Source organism: Eptesicus fuscus, chromosome 2 (assembly GCF_027574615.1).
Source record: "Eptesicus fuscus isolate TK198812 chromosome 2, DD_ASM_mEF_20220401, whole genome shotgun sequence".
Lineage (NCBI taxonomy): Eukaryota > Metazoa > Chordata > Mammalia > Chiroptera > Vespertilionidae > Eptesicus > Eptesicus fuscus.
The window spans coordinates 36,097,529-36,118,501 of record NC_072474.1 but is presented as its reverse complement, the minus strand read 5'-3'; the positions used below and the strand labels follow the sequence as shown (position 1 = coordinate 36,118,501).

Sequence of the window (20,973 nt, the reverse complement as noted above, 5' to 3'; positions counted from 1 at the left end):
ACATACACATACAAATACTCATACATAAAAAAATAACACATAGTCAAATCACATCTGAATCTGGAAAACCGAGTTTTTAAGTTAATATGAGCATTTAAAATTTTAATTAATAATTAAGAAATCATGTCACTTACTTATTAACAGAAGTTGATTTACATAATGTAGATTATGTTCTCAATGTTCCTTTCATTATAAAATTCAACTTCAAAATTATGACTTAAATTCTCTAATTTTCTTACCTTAAAATATTGTTTCACTTTTTCTTGCAAAAACTTTGGATTGTCCTTAAGGCACTGCCTGAACTGAGCCACCTGACTTCCCAGCTTCAGGAGCTCCACAGGGTCCCCATCATGGTTCCAGCAGGAAGCTATGTACTGGAGCAGAGGTTTAAATCCACAAAGAACATTACACAATGACCTCCACATCAGCTCAGTCAACATCAAAGGCAGGCCATTTTATTAAAATCTGTTTCTATATTTAAAAAATACCATGGATGACTAATTAAAATTAAAATTAAGCCATTCTTTGACTAAAATGCGAAAAAAAAATAATTTTAAACCTTTTTCGCCCTAATAAAATAAAAAAACACAGGTTTAAAATTACTTTTAGAAAATATAAAATACCAACAGATCAACAGTTATTATCAACTAGTGACCTGGTGCATGAATTCATGCACATTGAAAGGAAATTAATTAGAAGAAATATTTTAATATTGCTATTCGCCCTTTCTCTATAATAGAAAGTGTCAACCAAATTCATGATTGATAATGACAAATGGAAGCACACACGTGCGATTGGCGCCAGCACCAGCGAGAGTTTTATATGTATCCCGCATGCGCGAGTCAACGTAGCCTTTTATAGATATAGAATAAACTTGCTTAATTAGACCTGCTTTTTGATGTATCTAAACTTTTTCCAGCCCAGTGAAGCATCCCAACTTCTCTTTCAGGTAATGGTCAGCAACACAGCAGTAAATATCAACACAAAGCTGATTATTATTATAGATCACACAGAGAGAACAAAGGGTAAAATATTTAACTGCAGCAGTGTTTGACTATATTCTGCGCAATGAGAAAACCTGAAGTCATTTTTAAGGTCCACCATTTCTTACTTCTTTTCAGTCAGGTCAAGTTTCTAAGCTTTCTAAATCTCTGTTTTCCGGCTAATGAAAAGAAAATAGGATTCCACAGAGTCTCCTATCTACATACTCTGGGACTTCTGTGAGGATCAAATGAGATCAGGCACGGGAAAATGCTTCACAGACATTTGGTTGAACTGCAAAATGTTTACACCTGGTTATAAAGCAAGTCGTGTTCCTAGGCTGAAGAAACTGCAAGGAGTTGTTGCTAGGGAGAGGAAGCCAGATATTGCTACTTAATGTCATTACCCAGACGAGCGAAGAAAACTTAGCATATTAGCCTTTTATACAGATAAATTCCTTTAAAGTGGTCTGTGTAAATCTATTTTACATATAAACATAAGATACAAAAAAAAAAAAAAAGCCAATTGAGCAAGCTAGTAAAAAGACAAACTAAATTAAAAGTAAAGTTATATCAGATGTAAAATAGCATAACTTTCAAGGTTCATGGAAAAGTTGCTATGAATTGCAAGTATACAGTATTTTTAAGAACACTAATTCCAAAAGTATCAGAAAAAGAAAAACAGGAGATGGCTGAGGAATTACACACAGAGGTCAGGGCAAGTCCAAAGCTGACAGACTGATGCTTCATTTGTATTTCAATTTTATGAAGTAAAGCTTCAATTCGATCATCTTCAAATCCTTTCCTAAAGAAATATTGAAAACAGAGATGTTAAAAAAAAATGTTTCTTAATACAAGGCTGCAATAATCAAAACAGCATGGTATTGGCAGAAAAAACAGACATACAGCCCAATGGAACAGAATTGAGAGTCCAGAAATAGACCCACATACAGGGCAACTAATTTTTAACAAAGGAGCCAAAAACACACAAGAGAAAGAAAAGCCTCTTTGATAAACTGTGTTGGGAAAATTGGAAAGTCACATGGAAAAGAATAAATCTAGACTGCTATCTGACACCATACACAAAAATGAGCTCAAAATGGATTAAAGACCTAAATATAAGGCATCCTATCTAATAAAAGAGTAATATGCAAATTGACTGTACCTCTGCTACATCAACAAGCCACGCCCACCAGCCAATCAGGAGCTAGTATGCCAATTAACCCAACCAAGATGGCTGTGGCCATGGAGTGAGCAGGAGGCTTGGGTTTCCCTAGCAATGGAGGAAGCCAAGCTTTCCACACACCCTGGCCGGCCCAGACCTCCACTCAAGGCTACAAGTTTCAATTATAGAAGATAAACAAATCCCAACAAAAATGGCTGCGGCCACGGAGCAAGTAGGAGGCTTGGCTCTGCTCAAGGCTACAAAGTTTCAATTATAGGAGATAAATAAATCCCAGATACCAGGGCCTCTGCTTGGGTCACCGGGGGGCGTGGCCAGCCTGCAAACCACCACAGGCCCATCGCCCAGGCTGCCCCATGCCCCAAGGGAACCCCCACCCTGATCCGGGACACCCTTCAGGACAAACCAGCTGGCCCCCACCCGTGCACCAGGCCTCTATCCTATTTAATAAAAGAATAATATGCAAATTGACCATCACTCCAACACACAAGATGGCTGCCCCCATGTGGTCAGTTGGGGGTGACCAGGCCGGCCAAGGAGGGAAGTTGGGGGCGACTGGGCCTGCAGGGAAGGGCAGTTGGGAGGGACCCAGGCCTGCAGGGGAGGGCAGTTGGGGGGGACCAGGCCTGCAGGGGAGGGCAGTTGGGAGGGACAAGGCCTGCAGGGGAGGGCAGTTTGGGGGGAACAAGCCTGCAGGGGAGAGCAGTTGGGGGGGACCAGGCCTGCAAGGGAGGGCAGTTAGGGGCAATCGGGCCGGCAGGGGAGCAATTAGGTGTCGATCAGGCTGGCAAGGGAGTGGTTAGGGCAGTGATGGGCAACCTTTTGAACTTGGTGTGTCAAACTTTGCCAAAAAACTGAGCATAACTCGGGTAGTGTGTCACTTTGAGGAAAAAACATTATTTCACAAATGTTTCATCCTCAAGAGCAGCAAATGTTTCATCCTCGGCATGCGGCCACCTCAGAATTGAACCTGGGACCTTTCAGTGCTGACACGTGTGTTATAGGTTCGCCATCACTAGGTTAGGGGGTGATCAGGCTGGCAGGCAGAAGTGATTAGGGGCAATCAGGCAGGCAGGCAGGCAGGCAGGAGAGCGGTTGGGAGCCAGTAGTCCTGGATTGTGGGATCGGGCCTAAATGGGCAGTTGGACATCCCTCTAGGGGCCCCAGATTGGAGAGGGTGCAGGCTGGGCTGAGGGACACACTCCCTTCTGCCCCCATGCATGAATTTCTTGCACCGGGCCTCTAGTTTAGTAATAAAAATGACTGAAGTACTAAAACAAATGTTTTTGCAACAAGAGAGCAGAGATACTATTTAAGGAACTAAATGTGAGGTTTTGTACAGATGGCCCAATAATGGAGAAGGCTGGCCCTTGCTATAAAGTATTTAGGAACCGAGATGGCTAGCAAATTGGTGCAGAGTCATACGTACATGATGATATCGTCAATGGTTCTGTCAATTATGTCTCGGACCATCTGAATGTCCTTCTCGGCGATCCCCTGCAGGCCCACACTGAAGTAGGCCTCCCGTGTGTAGCCATTATATCTAGAATAGGAATGTTGATCATGCATTACAGTCCATATGGCTCCCATCACTCACTTACCATGCGCTTCTTCATTTCAAGATCAAATACACTGCAGAACAGAGCTAAGAACATTAAACTCCCAAGTCCTCCAGGACAAAGCAATGAAAGCTATATCCTCACATACCTGTTTCTCAGACATAATTGGTCACAGTGACACCACATCTTTTTAACATTTCTAAACATCACAACTTAAACTTTAGAGTTATGGCAAAATAAACCTAAAAACAGAAAACTGCTCAGTTTTATAAAACCTTAAGATTTCAAACAATATTTAACAACCTGACTTTAAAAATAGATATCAGTATGCCATTCTGAGATCTTTAAAAAGCTGCCTTTTTCCAGATACTCTCTGTAGGGGACAAAAGTTAACTTGTACCAGAACTGTACTCTAGTGCACAGTTCTGTGCTGGGGCAGGAGGGGCCATCTTGTGACTGTGGGATGTGCATCCTACCTCCCTGGCCCCACCCACCAAATGGCAGTAACCCTCCCTCCCCATTTGTGACAAATAAAAATGTGTCACATTGTCAAATGTCAAAACTGCCCTAATAGCAAACTACTGATCTCATCTGAAAATTAAACTTACCCAACATCAGGAGAAAAGTCTGTGCCAAGTCCAGATTCAATTAAGGCTTTGTAGAAGGGGGAGTTGGGCCCGCCAATCAAGAGTGAAGACAGAAGGTTTAATGTGAAGGCTTCAAATGTGTCAGTGATTCTTCATTTTAAAGGAGATGGGGGGGGGGGAGGGGGTTTGAAGAAAAAAGAGAAAACCATTGTTCCTTATGTTTTCAAAATCATTATAATCAGTACTACATTATAATCAGTACTTTTTTTCCAAAGAAGTTGAGGTTCTAGTAGAAATTTATGCATTTCAACCTCTATTCTAATAGTTATATCATCTAAAGAGAGTAATTATTTTTTTGATTTGGAAAGCTCTTATATACTAGGACTTTTTTGGGAGTCCAAACCATAGAGTCAGTTTAGCTGCATACTGAATGCTACTGCCGGAGTGTGTGCAAGCACTCTGACATAGTACGACTTCAATTCAAACTGCACTGTCCCACTACATGGCAGACAAGACACACTGCAAAGATGGGGCAACTCTGTCCGCCTTGAAGCTTCTGAGGGCAGACAACCCTGATGGGTGGAGCAAGGCAGGGTTCCTTGCTGCCCACACACTTCAGCAACGTTCACAGTGCTCTTCTCACACTCAGCCACCTGTGACCCCAATGGTAACAACTTCTGTTCTGAGGCTGTGTTTTTCTCTAGAATTGAGCTTTAAAATGCAGTAAGGAAGTAAGTTACTTTCCTTCAGAACAGCTACTCAGAGATTTCCCCTCAAACTATTCCAGACATTGTCAAAAACCCCACTGGCATCCAAGACCTGCTGTAACCCTGAACCCTGACCACCCAACCATTCATACCTGACTGGAGAACTGAATCTGACCCTGCTCACCTGCATCTCCTACTTCCACATGGATACTTACTCGGGTAAGAGGAAGCTGACACTGACGGTTGTTTGTTTAGAGGAATTTGCGGCCATTGAGTCCGGGGCACAGGTGATCTGAAATTCTCTCTGTAAAACCATGAAGTAGGCACAGCATGTGAATGAATGTGTTTAAACTAGTATAGATTACCTAGATGAATAAAATGGTCCAAAAGATGCTTTTCATTAACTTAACTTTGTTTTAAAACAAATACAGTAACTTATATGCATGCATATTAGCATAACCAATGGACACAGACACTGGAGTGGTAGGGGCTTGCCCTCAGGGGTGTGAATGGCTTAGGGGGGGGGGTCAATCGGGGAAAAAGGAGGAAAACTTTAGACAATAAAAAAATATATAGCAAATACTCAATTTTGCAGACCTCAACTTAATGGACTTCAGATTTAATCCACAAAATTACAGGTCTGGATGTCATATGTGAAAATTAACACCCAGTTGATTTTAAAATACTTTTAAGCAAGATCTGCTTATAGGTAATTAAATTAGCAGGTTATTTTTTTGTTATTAATTCACTATTATTTTTAATAAATTTTAGCAAATAGGCCATATGTTGGAAAAAACACTATAGTAAATAAATATTTCACTGACATAAATAAATATTACATGTTTCCAACTATAGTCTACATATTTAAATTCAAGAGCCACTGCTTCTAGATGTTTGGGAAAGGATTAGCACGTGATCACACTGCTTCATGCTTGTGGTGGGTCTTTCAGCAGCAGTTTTAATTCATGTGGCAGATGTTCTGATGTGCACTACGCCACGCCCCAACCATTTACTTGAGATGACAGGTGAATACATTTACTAGACCTAGTCAGTATAAATTTAAAATTACAGTAATACATAGAGAAAACTTTTCTATGAAATTAAACTTTTCATACATACTTAATTTTAGTTACACAAACGTGTCCACATAAGTAAAAACAGGTAAACTAATTAATTTGCCAATTTTTTAAGGTATGCATTTGGAAAACGTAGTACCTTATATAACAGACTTTCAACTTTAATGGACACCCCCTCACCTGAATTAGTCTGTTATAACGAAGCTTTACTGTAACCATCTTTAGGCTTGAGATGAGCTCACAACCACATTTTAAATCCCATTACCAACACACAATTGGAGTCTTTGACTCCATATACTAACAGGCAGGTAAAACACTGATTATCCTCTGGGCGGCACTCACCGGCTTATCCCAAGGCTTCTGAGCCGGCACTGTGGTGCGTGGCTCAATTTTCTGAAATTTACTCAGAGCCTCTTCATGAATTTGTTCCAGATGCTGTTCTAGCGGAAAATTACCATAAGTGAAGAACCTAAAAATTTGAGAGAATATATTAGTCTATTTTAGTTTAAAAGATTAGAAATCAGCATAGATGGCCTTTTGTATGAAACAGAAGGTATGCATATATATATATATATATATATATATATATACATATACATATACATATACATATACATACACACACACACATACATACACACATATATATATGCTGATAACAAGTGGCTTCAAAGTGGAAATGAACTTTATAGAGGAACACTTTTTTTTTACACTTAGTTTAACTATAAACACCAAACAGACGCTTTTGCTCTTTTTATAAATAGGTGGTGCAAACAAAAGTTGTATAGGAAGAATTAATTAAATGTAAATTTGGCAATAACTGCTCTTCATTTTAAATCTACTATAAAGGTGATACAAAAACCTAATAAGTTTTATGTTAAACTACTTTGTGACCTTGGCTACAGTAACACAATAATCTATCCAAGACTGATAGATAAAGAATTTCACAAAGTTCAATTTTAGGCTACAAATTTCAGATTACACGTTTTGAAACCAACACATTTATTCAGCCAGGGGGACAGGGTTATAATCATAGTTGATCTTCTTCTTTACTATAATGTTGTCGGTTAAGGTTAAAATTTTGGGAATGAGCCCTAGCTGGTTTGGCAAAATGGATAGAGCATTGGCCTGCAGACCAAAGGGTCCTGGGTTCGATTCCAGTCCAGGGCACTAGCTCCGCGGGTGCATGCAGGAGGCAACCAATCGATGTGTTTCTCTCACATTGATGTTCCTCTCTGTCTTTCCTTCTCTCTAAAAGATCAATGGAAAAATATCCTCGGGTAAGGATTAACAAAAAATAAAATAAATTAAAAATTAAAAAAAATTGGAGTATAAGTAACTAAACGATCCTTAAAAAATTTCCACTCAAACAGTAGCGCTATGCAGACACTAGTCTATAAATGTCTGTCCCCGTGAGTCACAGGCCACCTTGGGAAATGACTACCTGCACACCTGGAGCAGGAGGAGCCTGGTTTGGGTGGGGGGACAGAAAACAAAGTTACCGAAGACTGAAAACTGTCAGACAGGATGAGCTTGAGGGAGCTCCCTTGGGCCATACTTGGAACATGTGAACATAAAAAAAAAAATTAATTAAAAAATCCATGTGATCTCACACCTCAGATATACACACATATAAAAATATGTGTATGAGTCATAATGATATTAAAAAACAAACCAAACAAGGCTAGAAAGAAAAGCGTATCTTCATTGGAAGAGCAATTGCCACCATGCCTCACCTCACAAATGGACAGCCAAGGGAAATAAGCACCTTGCCTTTCCCTTCAGAATCCTGTCTTCGGGGTAACCCACAGCCCCACGGACGGGGAAAGCTCTTCTGTACAGAAGCCCAGATAATTCATGTAGAATTATTACTTAGAAAGCTTTGCTAACACTACTGAAGAAATTGCTCCAGGCAACAATCGTCAATGAATATGAGAACATGCACAGGTTGATGAGGAACTCAATGTTCACAAGGTGCTGGTTACCACCCCAGCCTACACCTTGGTCTGGCAGGAAACAGCTTATAGTGGGGGATCGCTGTCACCGTGGAGACCCGCAAACCAGCTGCAGCTTCCCCCTGTGGTAAGCAGGTCTGAGACATCTGGATGCCACAGGGATGCAGGCATCAACTATGAAGGTTGAAGCCAAGTCCCCTTTGGAAAACACGGGAACACGTCCACCAATGCTACAGAAAGGCAATCAGACGCCCAGAATGTTTTTAGAAAACCCCACTGGCATTAAGTTTTGAGAAAAGCCTGAGGCAACCTGTCTCCTTTCTTCAGTTTCAATGAAAACAGAGGGGACACCATCCTACACAAAAGGGTACTAAAAAGACTTACTGATGATGAAAGGCAATTTGTGGGCCTCCCTTACATCACAAATTTGGGGGACAACTGGAAAGTCTGAATTTGTGGTAGGTGGCTTTGAGCAAGTCTTTTATTTTCTTAAATGTGAAAATGGTATTATCTCATGTCAGAAACTATCTTTATATTTTAGGCTCACAAATCCACGTATTGGGAGTAAACCCTCATGTTTGTAATTCCCTTTGTTAGCATTTTATTTTTAATGATCTCTGAAACAAGCAATTCATCAAAAAGTAAGTATTCAATGTTTAATACCTGCCGCCGCCATTCCCGGGGCACTGCTGGGACTGAGGCATGAAGCTATGGGCACCTGTCACTCTGCCCTACGAGGAGGGTGGGCCCAGGCCCTCCTCCAGGAGGTGGGTCACCACCATGCTGGGCTGCAAGAGTGTCACTGCAGACCTTTAGACTGAGCATCCAAGTAAATTAGAAAGGCAATTTATGAAGTGAAGAATCTTGTCTCAATTTACTTGGCTCTTAAGGAAACATTTCCCTGATAAACGTGAGAGAAGCTTATCACTGTGTAAGAAAATGCAAACAAGTCAACTCCTAATCAAGCCACCCTCCAACGTTCAAAACAAAACGTCACCTGGCATTACTGGGGTGATAATGTGTCGCATGGAACTGTTTAAGCTGCTCCCACGTGAGATCTGGGATGCACAATGGGTCACCACCAGAGATCACCGCATACGTGTGGTCAGGAAGGAGGCGGTTCTGAAGGTGCTGTGAGAATATCCTCTCGTTATCTGTCTTCAAATTAAAAAAATACACATATATGTAGCATAATACACACATTGTTACAACATAGCAAGTTAATCACACCCTGGGAGCATATACCTATAACACCTCGCGAGTAAAACCGTCCCAATGATAAACAAGGGTGTCCACACACAGTGTTTCACAAAGCACCCGGCTCACTCATGATCTGCGTGCGGGACCCTGGGCCTGCTCTCTTGGGAGAGAGGGCACATCCACTTTGCAGTAGGCCCTGGATGATGAGCCACACAGGTGGGGGCTGTGGGAAAGATGTCCTGGGCCCCCTCTGCCCACGAGCTGTATGGGCGCTCCCATGGCCATCCAGAGGGAAAGCAGTCATCCTAACTTGAGTTTTAACGTGTTTGAAAGAAATGATGTCCAAACCGAGAACAGCCGCCAGCCAGCAAGGGGAAGGGAGCAGCACAGATCACACAAGCCATACCACAGGACAGGGCAGGTCTCCAAAGTCAGGGGCGAGGACAGGGCCCAGGACAGAGGGTCTCAAACTGTCTGGCCTCAGACCCTTCATTCTCCCAAACATTAATGAGGTCCCCAAAGAGCTTCTGATGATTTGAGTTTCTTGATCATGTAGAGGTGTGTGTATATAATTTTTCTATATTAGAAATTAAAACTGAAACTATAAAACTATTTAATCATTAACTTAGCACACAAATACATGTTAACCAATATTTTTTTTAAATATTTTTCATACAAAACAAAAAGTTGTTGAGAAAAATGACTCTGTTTTACATATTTTACAAATCTCTTTAAAGTCTGGCTTCATGGAAGGGAGCAGGCGTCTCTACCTGCTTCTGTGCTGACATCACACACCGTGCACCATGGTCTCAGGGAGACTCCTATGTACTCGGCAGGAATGAGGTAGAAAAGATATCTTACTTCTGTCATGAAAACATTGTTTTCTCACAGACCTCCTGCAGATCATATACGGGGTCCCCAGACCACAGAACTGCTCAACTGGAAGAGCGAATTCTAGGGTGACCGGGAGCCTGGCCCTTCATTGTCCCCAAGCTAATAAACCTCACATGATGAGAATATTAAATGACATAACAGGATGTCGATTATTTTCCAAACCTACTTATATTTCAATATTTTACAGAGTACGATGCTTTTACTACAATATAGAAAGGAAAAAACTCACAAACGCTCCCTTCATCTCATTGAAGACAACCCCCTTGAAGACCAAGGCTGTCTGGGGGTCACTCGGATTCTCATGTTCCAGTCGCCATCCCTCCTGCCAGAAATCGAGTTCTCGCAAGCAGGGGAAAAAGGCCGCATCCAAATACACGGACAGGAGATTCCGGAAGTCCTTGGGGTTTTGTGTGGAAAACGGGTATAGAGTATAGTCACTAGCTGAGTGAAAACAAAAGGGAAGATTTTAAAACATCAGGAACTGCGGTCCAGCACCATTTACCTCACAGGCCTAGCAAGGCAGCCCATTGAATATGCTCTTTAACTGCACTTGTATCAGCACTTCTGTGCACACTGTCAGCCTGTTGACGCTCCTATATCTCCAAAATAAAACTCAAAAACCACAGCCATCAACATAACATAATGCTACAAATGCCCAAGTTCATAGCAATATTCTCCAAAGAAAACAGTTTTGACCTTTTCCAGAAAAACCTCACATGCCTTTTCCCTAAACTCTAGTTTTGTTTTGCTTTTTTAAAAATCCTCACAGGAGGAGGATTTTTTAAAATTGATTTCATTGAGAGAGAGAGAGAGAAAAACATCGATGTAAGAGAGAAACATCAATTGGTTGCCTCCCATACTCGCACCAACCAAGGATTGAACCTGCAACCTAGGTATGTGCCCCGACCAGGAATTGAACCTGTAACCTCTTGGTGTATGGGACAATGCTCCAAGCAACTGAGCCACCCATTCAGGGCTAAAATTCCGGTCTTTCTAATCCAATCACAATGTGGCTTTCCTAAAGGATTAAATTTCTAACATCTTTCAACTAGACCTGAGAATAAGTTTATTCTCATCTCCAGGGCCCAACTACCCTCCTTTATCTTGGAAACAGACCCAACCGCAGTCTCAGGCCAAGATGTTAGTCTTACCTGTGAAGGCGTTCATAAAAGTGGACAGTGACCTGTTCAACATTTTGAAGAAAGGATCTCTGCACGGGTACTTCTGAGAGCCGCACAGGACCGTATGCTCAAGAATGTGTGGAACTCCGGTACTGTCCATGGGAGTGGTGCGGAACTGAACACTACAGCCAAAAAAGAGCCACCATGGGCATGTTAGCTCACACCATCCAACAGCTTCCAAATGTGCCATTACCCCAGATTACTAGAATTCATCATTCTAACATGGTAATCTCTCATAAAAATGTTTACAGACTATCTATATATATATAAAAGCCTAAGCCACCATTAGACCGGTAGCTGTGACATGCACTGACCACTAGGGGGCAGATGCTCCAACCGGTAGGTTAGCTTGCTGCTGGGGTCCAGCTGATCGGGGTTTGGGCGAGATGGACCAGACACACCCTGGAGAACCTCCCCTGGTCCCTCCCCAACCCCGATCGTGCACCGGTGGGGTCCCTCGGCCTGGCCTGTGCCCTCTCAGAATCTAGGACTCCTCAGGGGATGTCGGAGAGCCACAGGCCAGGCCAAGGGACCCCACCAGTGCACAAATCCATGCACCCGGCCTCTAGTAATGTATACAATCACTGACTGCAAATGTAAACTCTACTTTACGTAGCTGAGAATGTAGTCATTTAATCTTTTCCTTATATTTTCAGGGCACTGTCAGTATCATTTCTTTAAACCATGGTGATGCTCTAAGGAGAAACATTTAAGAACATGTTCTCAGGGTGCCCACTCACCTGAACAGGTTATTCGTGTCTTCTCGGGCCAGGTGCAAGTATCTTGCTCCTGTGCCGTCATGGCTGAGCTTTACAGCGGTCAGGAACAGTTCCGGGACAGGCGTTACCTGAATCAACAACAAGAACATGAGGCCAAACTCAACTGTAAAGGCATTCTGAATGGTTACATTAAATCCACTGAGGGACCTGGCTGGAGGCACATCAGGAACCACCTGAACCAAACCAAAACCTTACCAATGAGGAAAGGAAGAGCTAGGCTGACAATAATACATACACACCGCTCCTTTTAGAATGCTTACTATCTGCCAGACATTTTGTAAACAGCTCATCATCACCCAGTAATGGAGGCGTTCTCACCTGTTACAGATGAAAACATTGAGGCTCAGAGTGAGAGCCACTCTGCGAGTCAACCCCTTCTGTCACACCAGGCTGCCTGAGGAATGAGGGCTCCCACTTGGCATGTCAGAATGACAGCATAGGGACTTGGGTCCGAGAATAGAAAATAGCAGGTAGTCAGGAAGTCAAGTTAAAAACCAGGGGGTTCAGAAGGTATTTGAGATAAGCCAACCACAAAAATGTCACCACTCCTCCACTGCCTACTCAAAAATCAGAGGTAGCTGATTTTGCATCCCTTCTAACTGCCTGCTTAAACTACTGGCCCACATGTCCAATTGATCAAGGTTTGACCACAACCATCCTAGGTTTGACCTCTTTACAACCTTCCTAGGGTGAAGTAATAAGCAGTTAGTCTGCCATCGTGCCCCTACAGAGCACATGTGGAGATAGGTGCCAAACAACCTGACAGAAGGAGGAAGTCACCTGACACTGATTGGAAAACACCACAAGCCCCACCTTTTATCCAAAAAGCCGACCTTTTCACATAAGCCCACTTTGTCCCCAGATTATAAAATCAGCCAAACAGCACCAGCCCCAAAGCCAGGGCAGAGGACCTTCCTTTCCTCTGTGCTGCCTTCCTTGTGCTGGAACATAAGCTTAATAAAAATTTCTCTGGGGTTTCCTCTCAATTTCTATCTTGGGGAACCCAAGAACCCCAACTCAGTAACAAGACCAATCCTGATAAGTAAATGCTGGAATGGGCCTTAGTCTGGGGCAGCCAGGATGCTTGGGGACTGTACTTGGCCTCATCTAGTTTGGGAGAAGTTCCTAGCACGTAAGTGATCACCAGTTACATCACTTGTTCCCAGTGGAAGGGTCCAGGATGGTACAATAAAAAGGAGCTCACCTTCCCAGAAGGTGGTCCTCTCTTTCTGTGTCAGCCTTCACGTAAATCTCCACAGTCCCCAGTACTGAAGCTGCCCTCTCGCCCAACTGCACTAGGGCCTCTCTCCTTCAATCACAACACCGTCTCTGTGACCACCAACCACATGGCTATCATCACCCCCACTTCTCGGAGGCTATGTAAGTAACTTGTCACGGCAAGATACTAGAGGGTAGAGCTTAGACCTGGGGGGCCTGAGCTGTAATTTATAGCTATTAAATTATTTGTATCTCAGAACTTACTATACTTTACAAGAGATGATTAATGTATTAAATCAGTAGTACATTGAGATGTCTACCTCATAACAGCTTTCATGGTAACTATTTTTCAAAGATGATAAGGTTTCCTATACGTCCATTATATTTGAAAAATAATAGAAGTTAGCTGAACCTATTGTTATAATCATTTCAGATACATGAAAATCAAACCACCATGCTGTACACCAAGCATGTCAAACTCTCGGCCATTTAAATAAACGAGGCATATGGCCCGCCAGCCGTGAGTTTGACATGCTTGCTGTACACCTTAAGCTTATACAGTGATGGATGTCATTTCTCAATAAAACTGGGGGGAAAAACCTTGAAAAATAAAAGAATCCAAATAAGGTGTCATTACCATACTGTAGTAGAAATCCTCATCCCTTTGCATGGCCTTTAGGGCTCACCCTGTCATAATTCACCGCTCCAGGACCCTGCCTTGGGAGAGCCCCACATCACTGGCTCTACCAATGTGGCGCTAGAGACAGATGGTGACTTTCCTTCTGAACTTAACCGCCCCCTTCTCTATAAACACCCCTTGCTCCAGGAACCTTCCCTATCCTGCCACCATGCAGCTCCCCTCCTCTCCTGCCTTCCTTTGGCTCTCTGCACTTCCACCATGAAGCTCATCACACTATCCTGTATTACCCCTGCAGAGTCCTCTAGAATGTGAGCTGTTTGCCTTTGTGCATGTCAGCATGTCAAGCACAGCAGGAAGCCAACAGCCAGCCAATCATGTGAAACACATATTTCCCAATTACTGCATTAAAGAAGAAAAAAATGCAGAAGTTTAAGCAAAATAAGAACAAAATTAAAATCCTTTTTAACATAACTTAAGTAAATATGGGACATAATCTCTTTCCAATAACTCTGAAACCCACATGGCTCAAAAACAGAAAGTTTTTGCTTAACGTTGCAGCAAACATATTTGATGATAAGACTTGACCTGAATGAATGTGGGTCATTCAGAGTCTTTCTGTATCACACAGTGTGGATTGCCAGATGTCAGGGTAGAAACATGAGTAAGTTTAATTTACCTTCTAAAATCAGAAGGAGTTCAGGGAAAGGATTGGGAATCTGTTCTTAGGAAGTACTCTCATTACAGACTCCCACACACACAACTGAGCACCTACTGTGAAGCAGGAGGAAGCCAGGGCGAGGAGGAAAGATGAAAACAGATCCAGGTTCCACTCAAAGGCCCTCACAAGCTGTCATTAAAGAAGTCAAGACAGGCCTTACCTGGTTCACGGTGAATCCGTGGATCTTCTCTCCGACTTGGTACTGCAGCGCCCTCTCACAGGCTTTCGTACTATTCCACCTCCATGCTCTGGGATGGACACTGCTACAGTTAAAGAAAGTCATGAAAGTTAGAAGATTTGCAGGAAAACTGGATCACAGAGTTCAGCCACATAATGAAAATACTGTCATATGACTAAGAAAATGCCAAGAAAAATTAACCCTTGAATCTTCCAAACACATTCCAGAAAACTAATTTCTAGCAAAGTTCCTTCAATTCTTAATGATCTGTTATCTTAACTTAAATAAAGCTTCATAACATCAACTAATAATTAAACATTGAAAACCAGTTTGACTCAGTGGATAGAGCATCAGCCCTTGTACTGAAGTAACCCGGGCTCGTACCTTGACTGCAGGCTCGATCTTCGGCCCTAGGTTGGGGTGTGTGCAAGAGGCAACCAATCAGTGTGTTGCACACCCATGTTTCTCTCTCTGTGTCTCTCCCCCTTCCCTTTCACTTCTAAAAACCAATGAATTTGGATTAACAAAAAAAAGAAAACCTTTATTTGTACAGGTTCATAAATAACTATAATGCAATTCTGACACCAATTTCCCTGAGTTGCATAAAAAATGTCTCATGTCAAAATGGCTTTTTCCATCACAGTATCTCAATAAACTCAAACTGCAGTGAAGTCCCATGACACACCCACCAAATGGTGAAAACTAAGAAGTCGAGTATCACCAAAAACTCTCTCACTGCTCCTGGGAGTGAAAACTGCAGCAGTGACTGGGAAGAGCATTTGGCATCACTTAGCTCAGTGATGGCGAACCTATGACACGCGTGTCACCACTGACACGTGTAGCCATTTCTGATGACACGCGGCCGCTGAGGCGGCCGCATGCCGAGGATGAAACACTTGCGAAATAATGTTTTTTCCTCAAAGTGACACACTACCCGAGTTATGCTCAGTTTTTTGGCGAAGTTTGACACACCAAGCTCAAAAGGCTGCCCATCACTGACTTAGCTAGTAGTTCATGCACCCTGACATGCAGGTATCCCCTGCTTTTCAAAGTTCGCCTTCTGCCACTTCACTTTAGGAGACCTACATTGGTATCTGTTTCAATAACCAAAAGAACTCCCAAAGGGATCTTCTCTTTTACGAAAAAAGGCTGAAATCTGAAACAGCATCCTGCGTTTGCTCTGCAGGAGCCACTACAGAGGCAGCGCGCACCCAGAGCAGGGAGCGTGGCCCCACTCGCATCATCTCAGCATCTCGCCACCAGAGCTTTGAGCTGCATCTGTGAGCGTCTATACTGAATCTCGACTTACTCTGTGCATTCTGCCTTTTGCTATGTGTTAGTGTTCTTCTAGGCTTTATGGGCTCATTGGTATAATTTGGCAGGTTATTTTGGGGGTTTGGGACCACTCAAAAAATGTTCTATATGAATTAATGGTAATTGCTTTTTGCTTTATGTCATTTCAGCACAGGAGGTTTCACAGGAAGTGTCTACTTTAGGACGGTGGGGGAAACCTGCAGATGTCCTGGAAACCTGTCCTGGGGCACCAGCACACATGTACAAGGCTGGCACCATTCCTTGGAGTCAGAGAATGGATAAATTGTGCACTGTATAATCAATAAACTCAGCCATAAGAACAGACTACAACTACATGTAACAAAAATGTGGGTCAAGTAATCCTGAACCAAAAAAATAAAAATACAAATTCAAGGGATAAACAGTGTTCTCCTAAGCAGGTATTGTTCAAACAGGTTAACACTGTATTGTAGGAATGTTATATAGATGGTAAAACTATAAAGGAAAGCAAGGAGATAATTTCTGTAAACCAGGAGAGAAATTACATCTAAGAGGGAGGGAGAGTGATGACAGATTAGGGGTAACCTTAAACTGGGTAATGGGGACACAACTTATTTTTAAGTAAAACTTATCTCGCCCTAACCGGTTTGGCTCAGTGGATAGAGCATCAGCCTGTGGACTCAAGGGTCCCAGGTTCGATTCCGGTCAAGGGCATGTACCTTGGTTGTGGGCACATACCCAGTATGGAGAGTGCAGGAGGCAACTGATCGATGTTTCTCTCTCATCGATGTTTCTAACTCTCCCTTCCTCTCTGTAAAAAATCAATAAAATATATTTTTTTAAAAAAAACTTCTCTCAACTAAATTGTGTGTTTTATGGGGTTTCCTACATTAACATATCTCATAAAAATATTTCATGTAAAGATATGTACAGAAAAGAAACAAAAACTCAGTCACTATCATGCAACATCATGGAGATATTAAAACCAGCCAACATTTTCCTTATTGATTTGGCAAATTCTAGAGTTGTGGGATATACTTTAAAAAGTTATTTATCATCACGAACCCAACCACAAAAAGCAAAACAGCCAACTGTATGACTGTCAGGGCCAACATGGGCTCTCCCCGCTACACTTTCCAGTAACCGACTACACAGATGACAGACAATGCTCCAAGACCATGAGGGCACCCCCACACACTCCCCTGTTTCCTCACCTGGGCTAAAGTACCATAAATTAAACAAGGTTTTGTGAATGAGCATGAAACTAAGCTTAGCTTAGTAAAATGTTACACTTGACAAACTCATAGGACATGGCACTCATTCAAGGTTGAAAACCAAATGTAATGTTTTTCCATAAAGAGAGTCATTTTAAAAAGTTCAAATCCTGGAGGCTACAATGTTATTAAAACGCAGCCGCTTAAATTTAAGTACTTCCTGTGGAAGCCTCAGGTCTCTTAAAGACTGTAGGCCAACAACAAAAAAAGGGGGCAAACATATTAATGAGGCCCATAAACTGCCACTTTTATCACACATTAAAATCCACATTAATGACCACCTTCACTTCAAAAGCCTTGACCACCTGCACACAGGGCCACCCACTCGGAGGCCCCAAAGGAAAGGGGGTCACAGGACAGCTCCCTGGGCCTGGCCCTGCTTTGCTCCACACTAACCTCTCTGCCATCACCCCAATCCTGGTTCCTGGACAGGAAACTCCCTTCTTTGGGGTTGGTGGGGGGTAGGTTGCTGGGCAGGGGAAGCCATGGGAGGGGGCAAGCACTCCCATCAGGAGGAACTAAGAGGATCTGTCACTCAGGCCCTGAAAGGGTTTTCAGGCTGGGGTCCTGGCTCTTGGAGTCCAGGAACCCCAGATGAGGGGTCTAAAAGTACTGGGGCCCACAGGGAGGAGTCCAGGAGTACTAGAGCCCACCGTGAGGGGTCTTAGGGTACAAACGACCCAGGAGAGGGGTCTAAAAATACAGGAGCCCCGTTAAGGGTCTAAGGGTACCGGAGCCCCAGGAGCGGGATTTTGGGGTACAGGAGCCCCAAGAGAAGGGTCTTAGAAGTCCAGGATCCCCGGCGAGTGGTCTCGGGGGTAGAGGACCCCGGGGTGAGGGAGTCTCGGGATACGGAAGCCACGGATGAGGAGTCTTGGGATATGGCTCGGAGCGGGGTTTCAGGGTATGAGAGCCCCAAGCGAGATGTCTCGGGATACTGGAGCCCCAGGAGAGGGGTTTGGGGGTACAAAAGTTACAGAAGAGGGTTCTCCGGGTACAGAGCCCTGGACGAGAGGCCTAAACGTACGGGAGCCCCTGGCGTGGGCGTCTAGAGTCCGAGAGGCCCAGGTGAGCGGGTCCAGGGGTCCAAGAGGCCGAGGCGAAGGGGTCTAGGAGTCCTGGAACCCCAGGAGAGGGGTTAGGGGGAACAGGAGCCCCAGAAGAGGAGTCTTGGGGTACTGGAGCCGACGGCGAGGAGTTTCGGGGCGGGGGGGGGGGCGGAAGTCCCCAAAGCAGAGAGCTGTGATGCTGCACCTTCTACCCGAGGAGACCCTGAAGCCTCCAGCCACCTCCCCACCGCCAGGCTCCCGTCCGCCGCCCGCCCCTCTTTCCCACCTCCCCTCCCTCCAGCCGCCCGCTCCGCGTCTCACCAGCGGCTCAGCCGCAGCGCCAAAGGGACCCTCCTGCTGCAGCGCCACATGGCGTGAGTGTGACCAGCGCAGGGTCAGCGGGGAGACCCACTTATCCCAACGCACTGTGCCAGCCGTGATCCCATTGGTTGGCACCTACGGCGACGCCCTCTCCAATAGGCCGGCGAGGAAAAGGGCGGGCTCCTGCTGCGACGGGGCGGGACTCAGGGCCCTGGGAAGCAACTCGCATGAGGTGGGCGGGGCATCCAGGGCTTGCGGATTGCAGAACCTTAGGCTACGTGAGAAGGGGCGGGGCCGGATCGCGGAGCCCGGGGGCGTACGCGTTGGGGGCGGGGCGTCGAGGCACGGCGAGGGGCGGGGCCGGATCGCGGAGCCCGGGGGCGGGGCCGGATCGCGGAGCCCGGGGGCGTACGCGTTGGGGGCGGGGCGTCGAGGCACTGCGAGGGGCGGGGCTGAATGAGCTGCGAGGGGCGCACCCGAGGTGGGGCGGAGCCCGGCGAGGGGCGGGCCTGTGCTAGCGAGGGGCTGGGCTGTGCAGATGAAGAGCTGGGATTGATCAGGTGCGGGGCGGGTCTCCGGAGCTGAGGGGCGAGCCTGCACGAGGCAGCCCACTCCTCTCCCCACTGCCTTGTGTGTCTGGGAAGACAACACACATGACTTCTAAGACTTCAGAGTACCCACGGGCCCTTCTTGAACCCCACGGAGAGGCTTAAGGAGGGCAGAGCATGAGGGGATGGGCCCGCACTGCGCTGTGGGCTCCCAGGGGTGTCTGAGATGAGCCACACCTGGGCACTGCGTGGGTGGGTGGAGCTGGGAAGAAGGCAGTACCCATGTATGAGTTCAGCTCTCAGAGCTTTGGCCTCCTCTCTGTCTCCCTCATTTCTTCCGCTGGACCACTAACGCAAAGGGACTCAAACCTCTCTGCCCCTTCTTCCAGGCTCGAAAGAAAGGCTAAGTAGCCATGTATGATCAGTCTCAACATATAAAAGCTTTGGCAGCAATGTAGAGAGGTCCATACCGTGATGAAAAGCCACCAAAAGTTTACCAAAAACTCCACAGCGAAGCGGATTCTGCAGTTAACAAAATATCTCGTTATTAAGAGGACAACCCAACTGAACCAAAACAAACAACAGTGATGATGAGAAGCTACTGACACAAACACACTCCTTGCATATACCTTAATTTTAGTGAGGATTCGGGTGATTATGGTTCCTGACTCACCACAGCAGTTCTGTGATCTTGGGGAGACTGTTGGGTATTATTAACCCTACAGTGATTGTGCAGGAAACTGAGGCACTGGGTGGGAGGTTAAAGTGTTTTGATCTATCTGAAGAATAGATGCTGTTAGATCCAGTAATTGCCACGTACTGGTATGTTCCCACAGGATACAACCTCACTGATGGCTGGCCTACACATACACACCTACAAAATAAGAATTTATAAATAATTATTTTGAGCAGCTCCCAACATGTAGTCTCAATTTATATTAACATAAATAATTGCAATGTGAAATGAAAAATTGTCTATGCAATATCCTATGTTACAAAAACATACCCTGTGTTATAATGAAACTCACTGCTTCAAGAAGATTAGCAAGTGAGCATTGAGGTTGGTGGGGGGTAGGTCAGAATAGATTGTGACTGGACCTTAGAAAGGCAATCAAATGAATATTGGAGTGTTACAGATTGAATTGTGTCTCCCCAGAAAGATATGTTAGAGTCCTAATCCCCACAACCTCCAAATAGAACTTCGTTTGGAAATAGGGTCTTTACAGAGGTCATCAGATTAAAATGGGGTCATTAAGATGGGCTCTAATCCAATATGACCCATGTCTTTACACAAAGGGGTTATTTGGACACATTGAACAAGAAAGTAAAGATGCATCTACATGCCAAAGCACACCATGGATTTCTGGCAACACCAGAAGCTGGGGGAGAGGCATGAACAGATTCTCCCCACAGCCTCAGAAGGAACTAATCTGTCAACATCTTCATCTCGACTTTCTGTCTTCCAGAGCCACGACACAGTAAATTTCACTTGTTCTAAGCCACCCAGTTTGTGGTACTTACTTACACAAAGACTTGGCATTTTAATGCAAACTTTAAATACATGTATTCTTTAAAAAAAAATAGATTTTTTAATTGATTTTTTTACAGAGAGGAAGGGAGAGGGATAGAGAGT

General features: G+C 44.3%; 1 protein-coding gene across 2 annotated transcripts in view; it reads right to left on the bottom strand.

Moving 5' to 3' along the window:
- Positions 1-18,869, bottom strand: part of PITRM1 (pitrilysin metallopeptidase 1) — a 37,177-nt gene extending 18,308 nt beyond the window's left edge. Inside the window, exons 1-12 of one of the 2 annotated variants that reach the window (XM_008157745.3) lie at positions 18,793-18,869; positions 14,838-14,940; positions 12,063-12,169; positions 11,293-11,444; positions 10,371-10,582; positions 9,045-9,205; positions 6,435-6,561; positions 5,232-5,320; positions 4,331-4,459; positions 3,593-3,706; positions 1,689-1,785; positions 240-374 (exon numbers count right to left, since the gene is read on the bottom strand). In XM_008157745.3, coding sequence (XP_008155967.2) covers positions 240-374; positions 1,689-1,785; positions 3,593-3,706; positions 4,331-4,459; positions 5,232-5,320; positions 6,435-6,561; positions 9,045-9,205; positions 10,371-10,582; positions 11,293-11,444; positions 12,063-12,169; positions 14,838-14,940; positions 18,793-18,842 — 1,476 coding nt within the window. In that variant the 5' untranslated portion in view covers positions 18,843-18,869. The remainder of the gene's footprint in view (positions 1-239; positions 375-1,688; positions 1,786-3,592; positions 3,707-4,330; positions 4,460-5,231; positions 5,321-6,434; positions 6,562-9,044; positions 9,206-10,370; positions 10,583-11,292; positions 11,445-12,062; positions 12,170-14,837; positions 14,941-18,792) is intronic. The other variant, XM_028134249.2, reaches the window with a different exon arrangement.
- Positions 18,870-20,973: the final 2,104 nt, after the last annotated feature.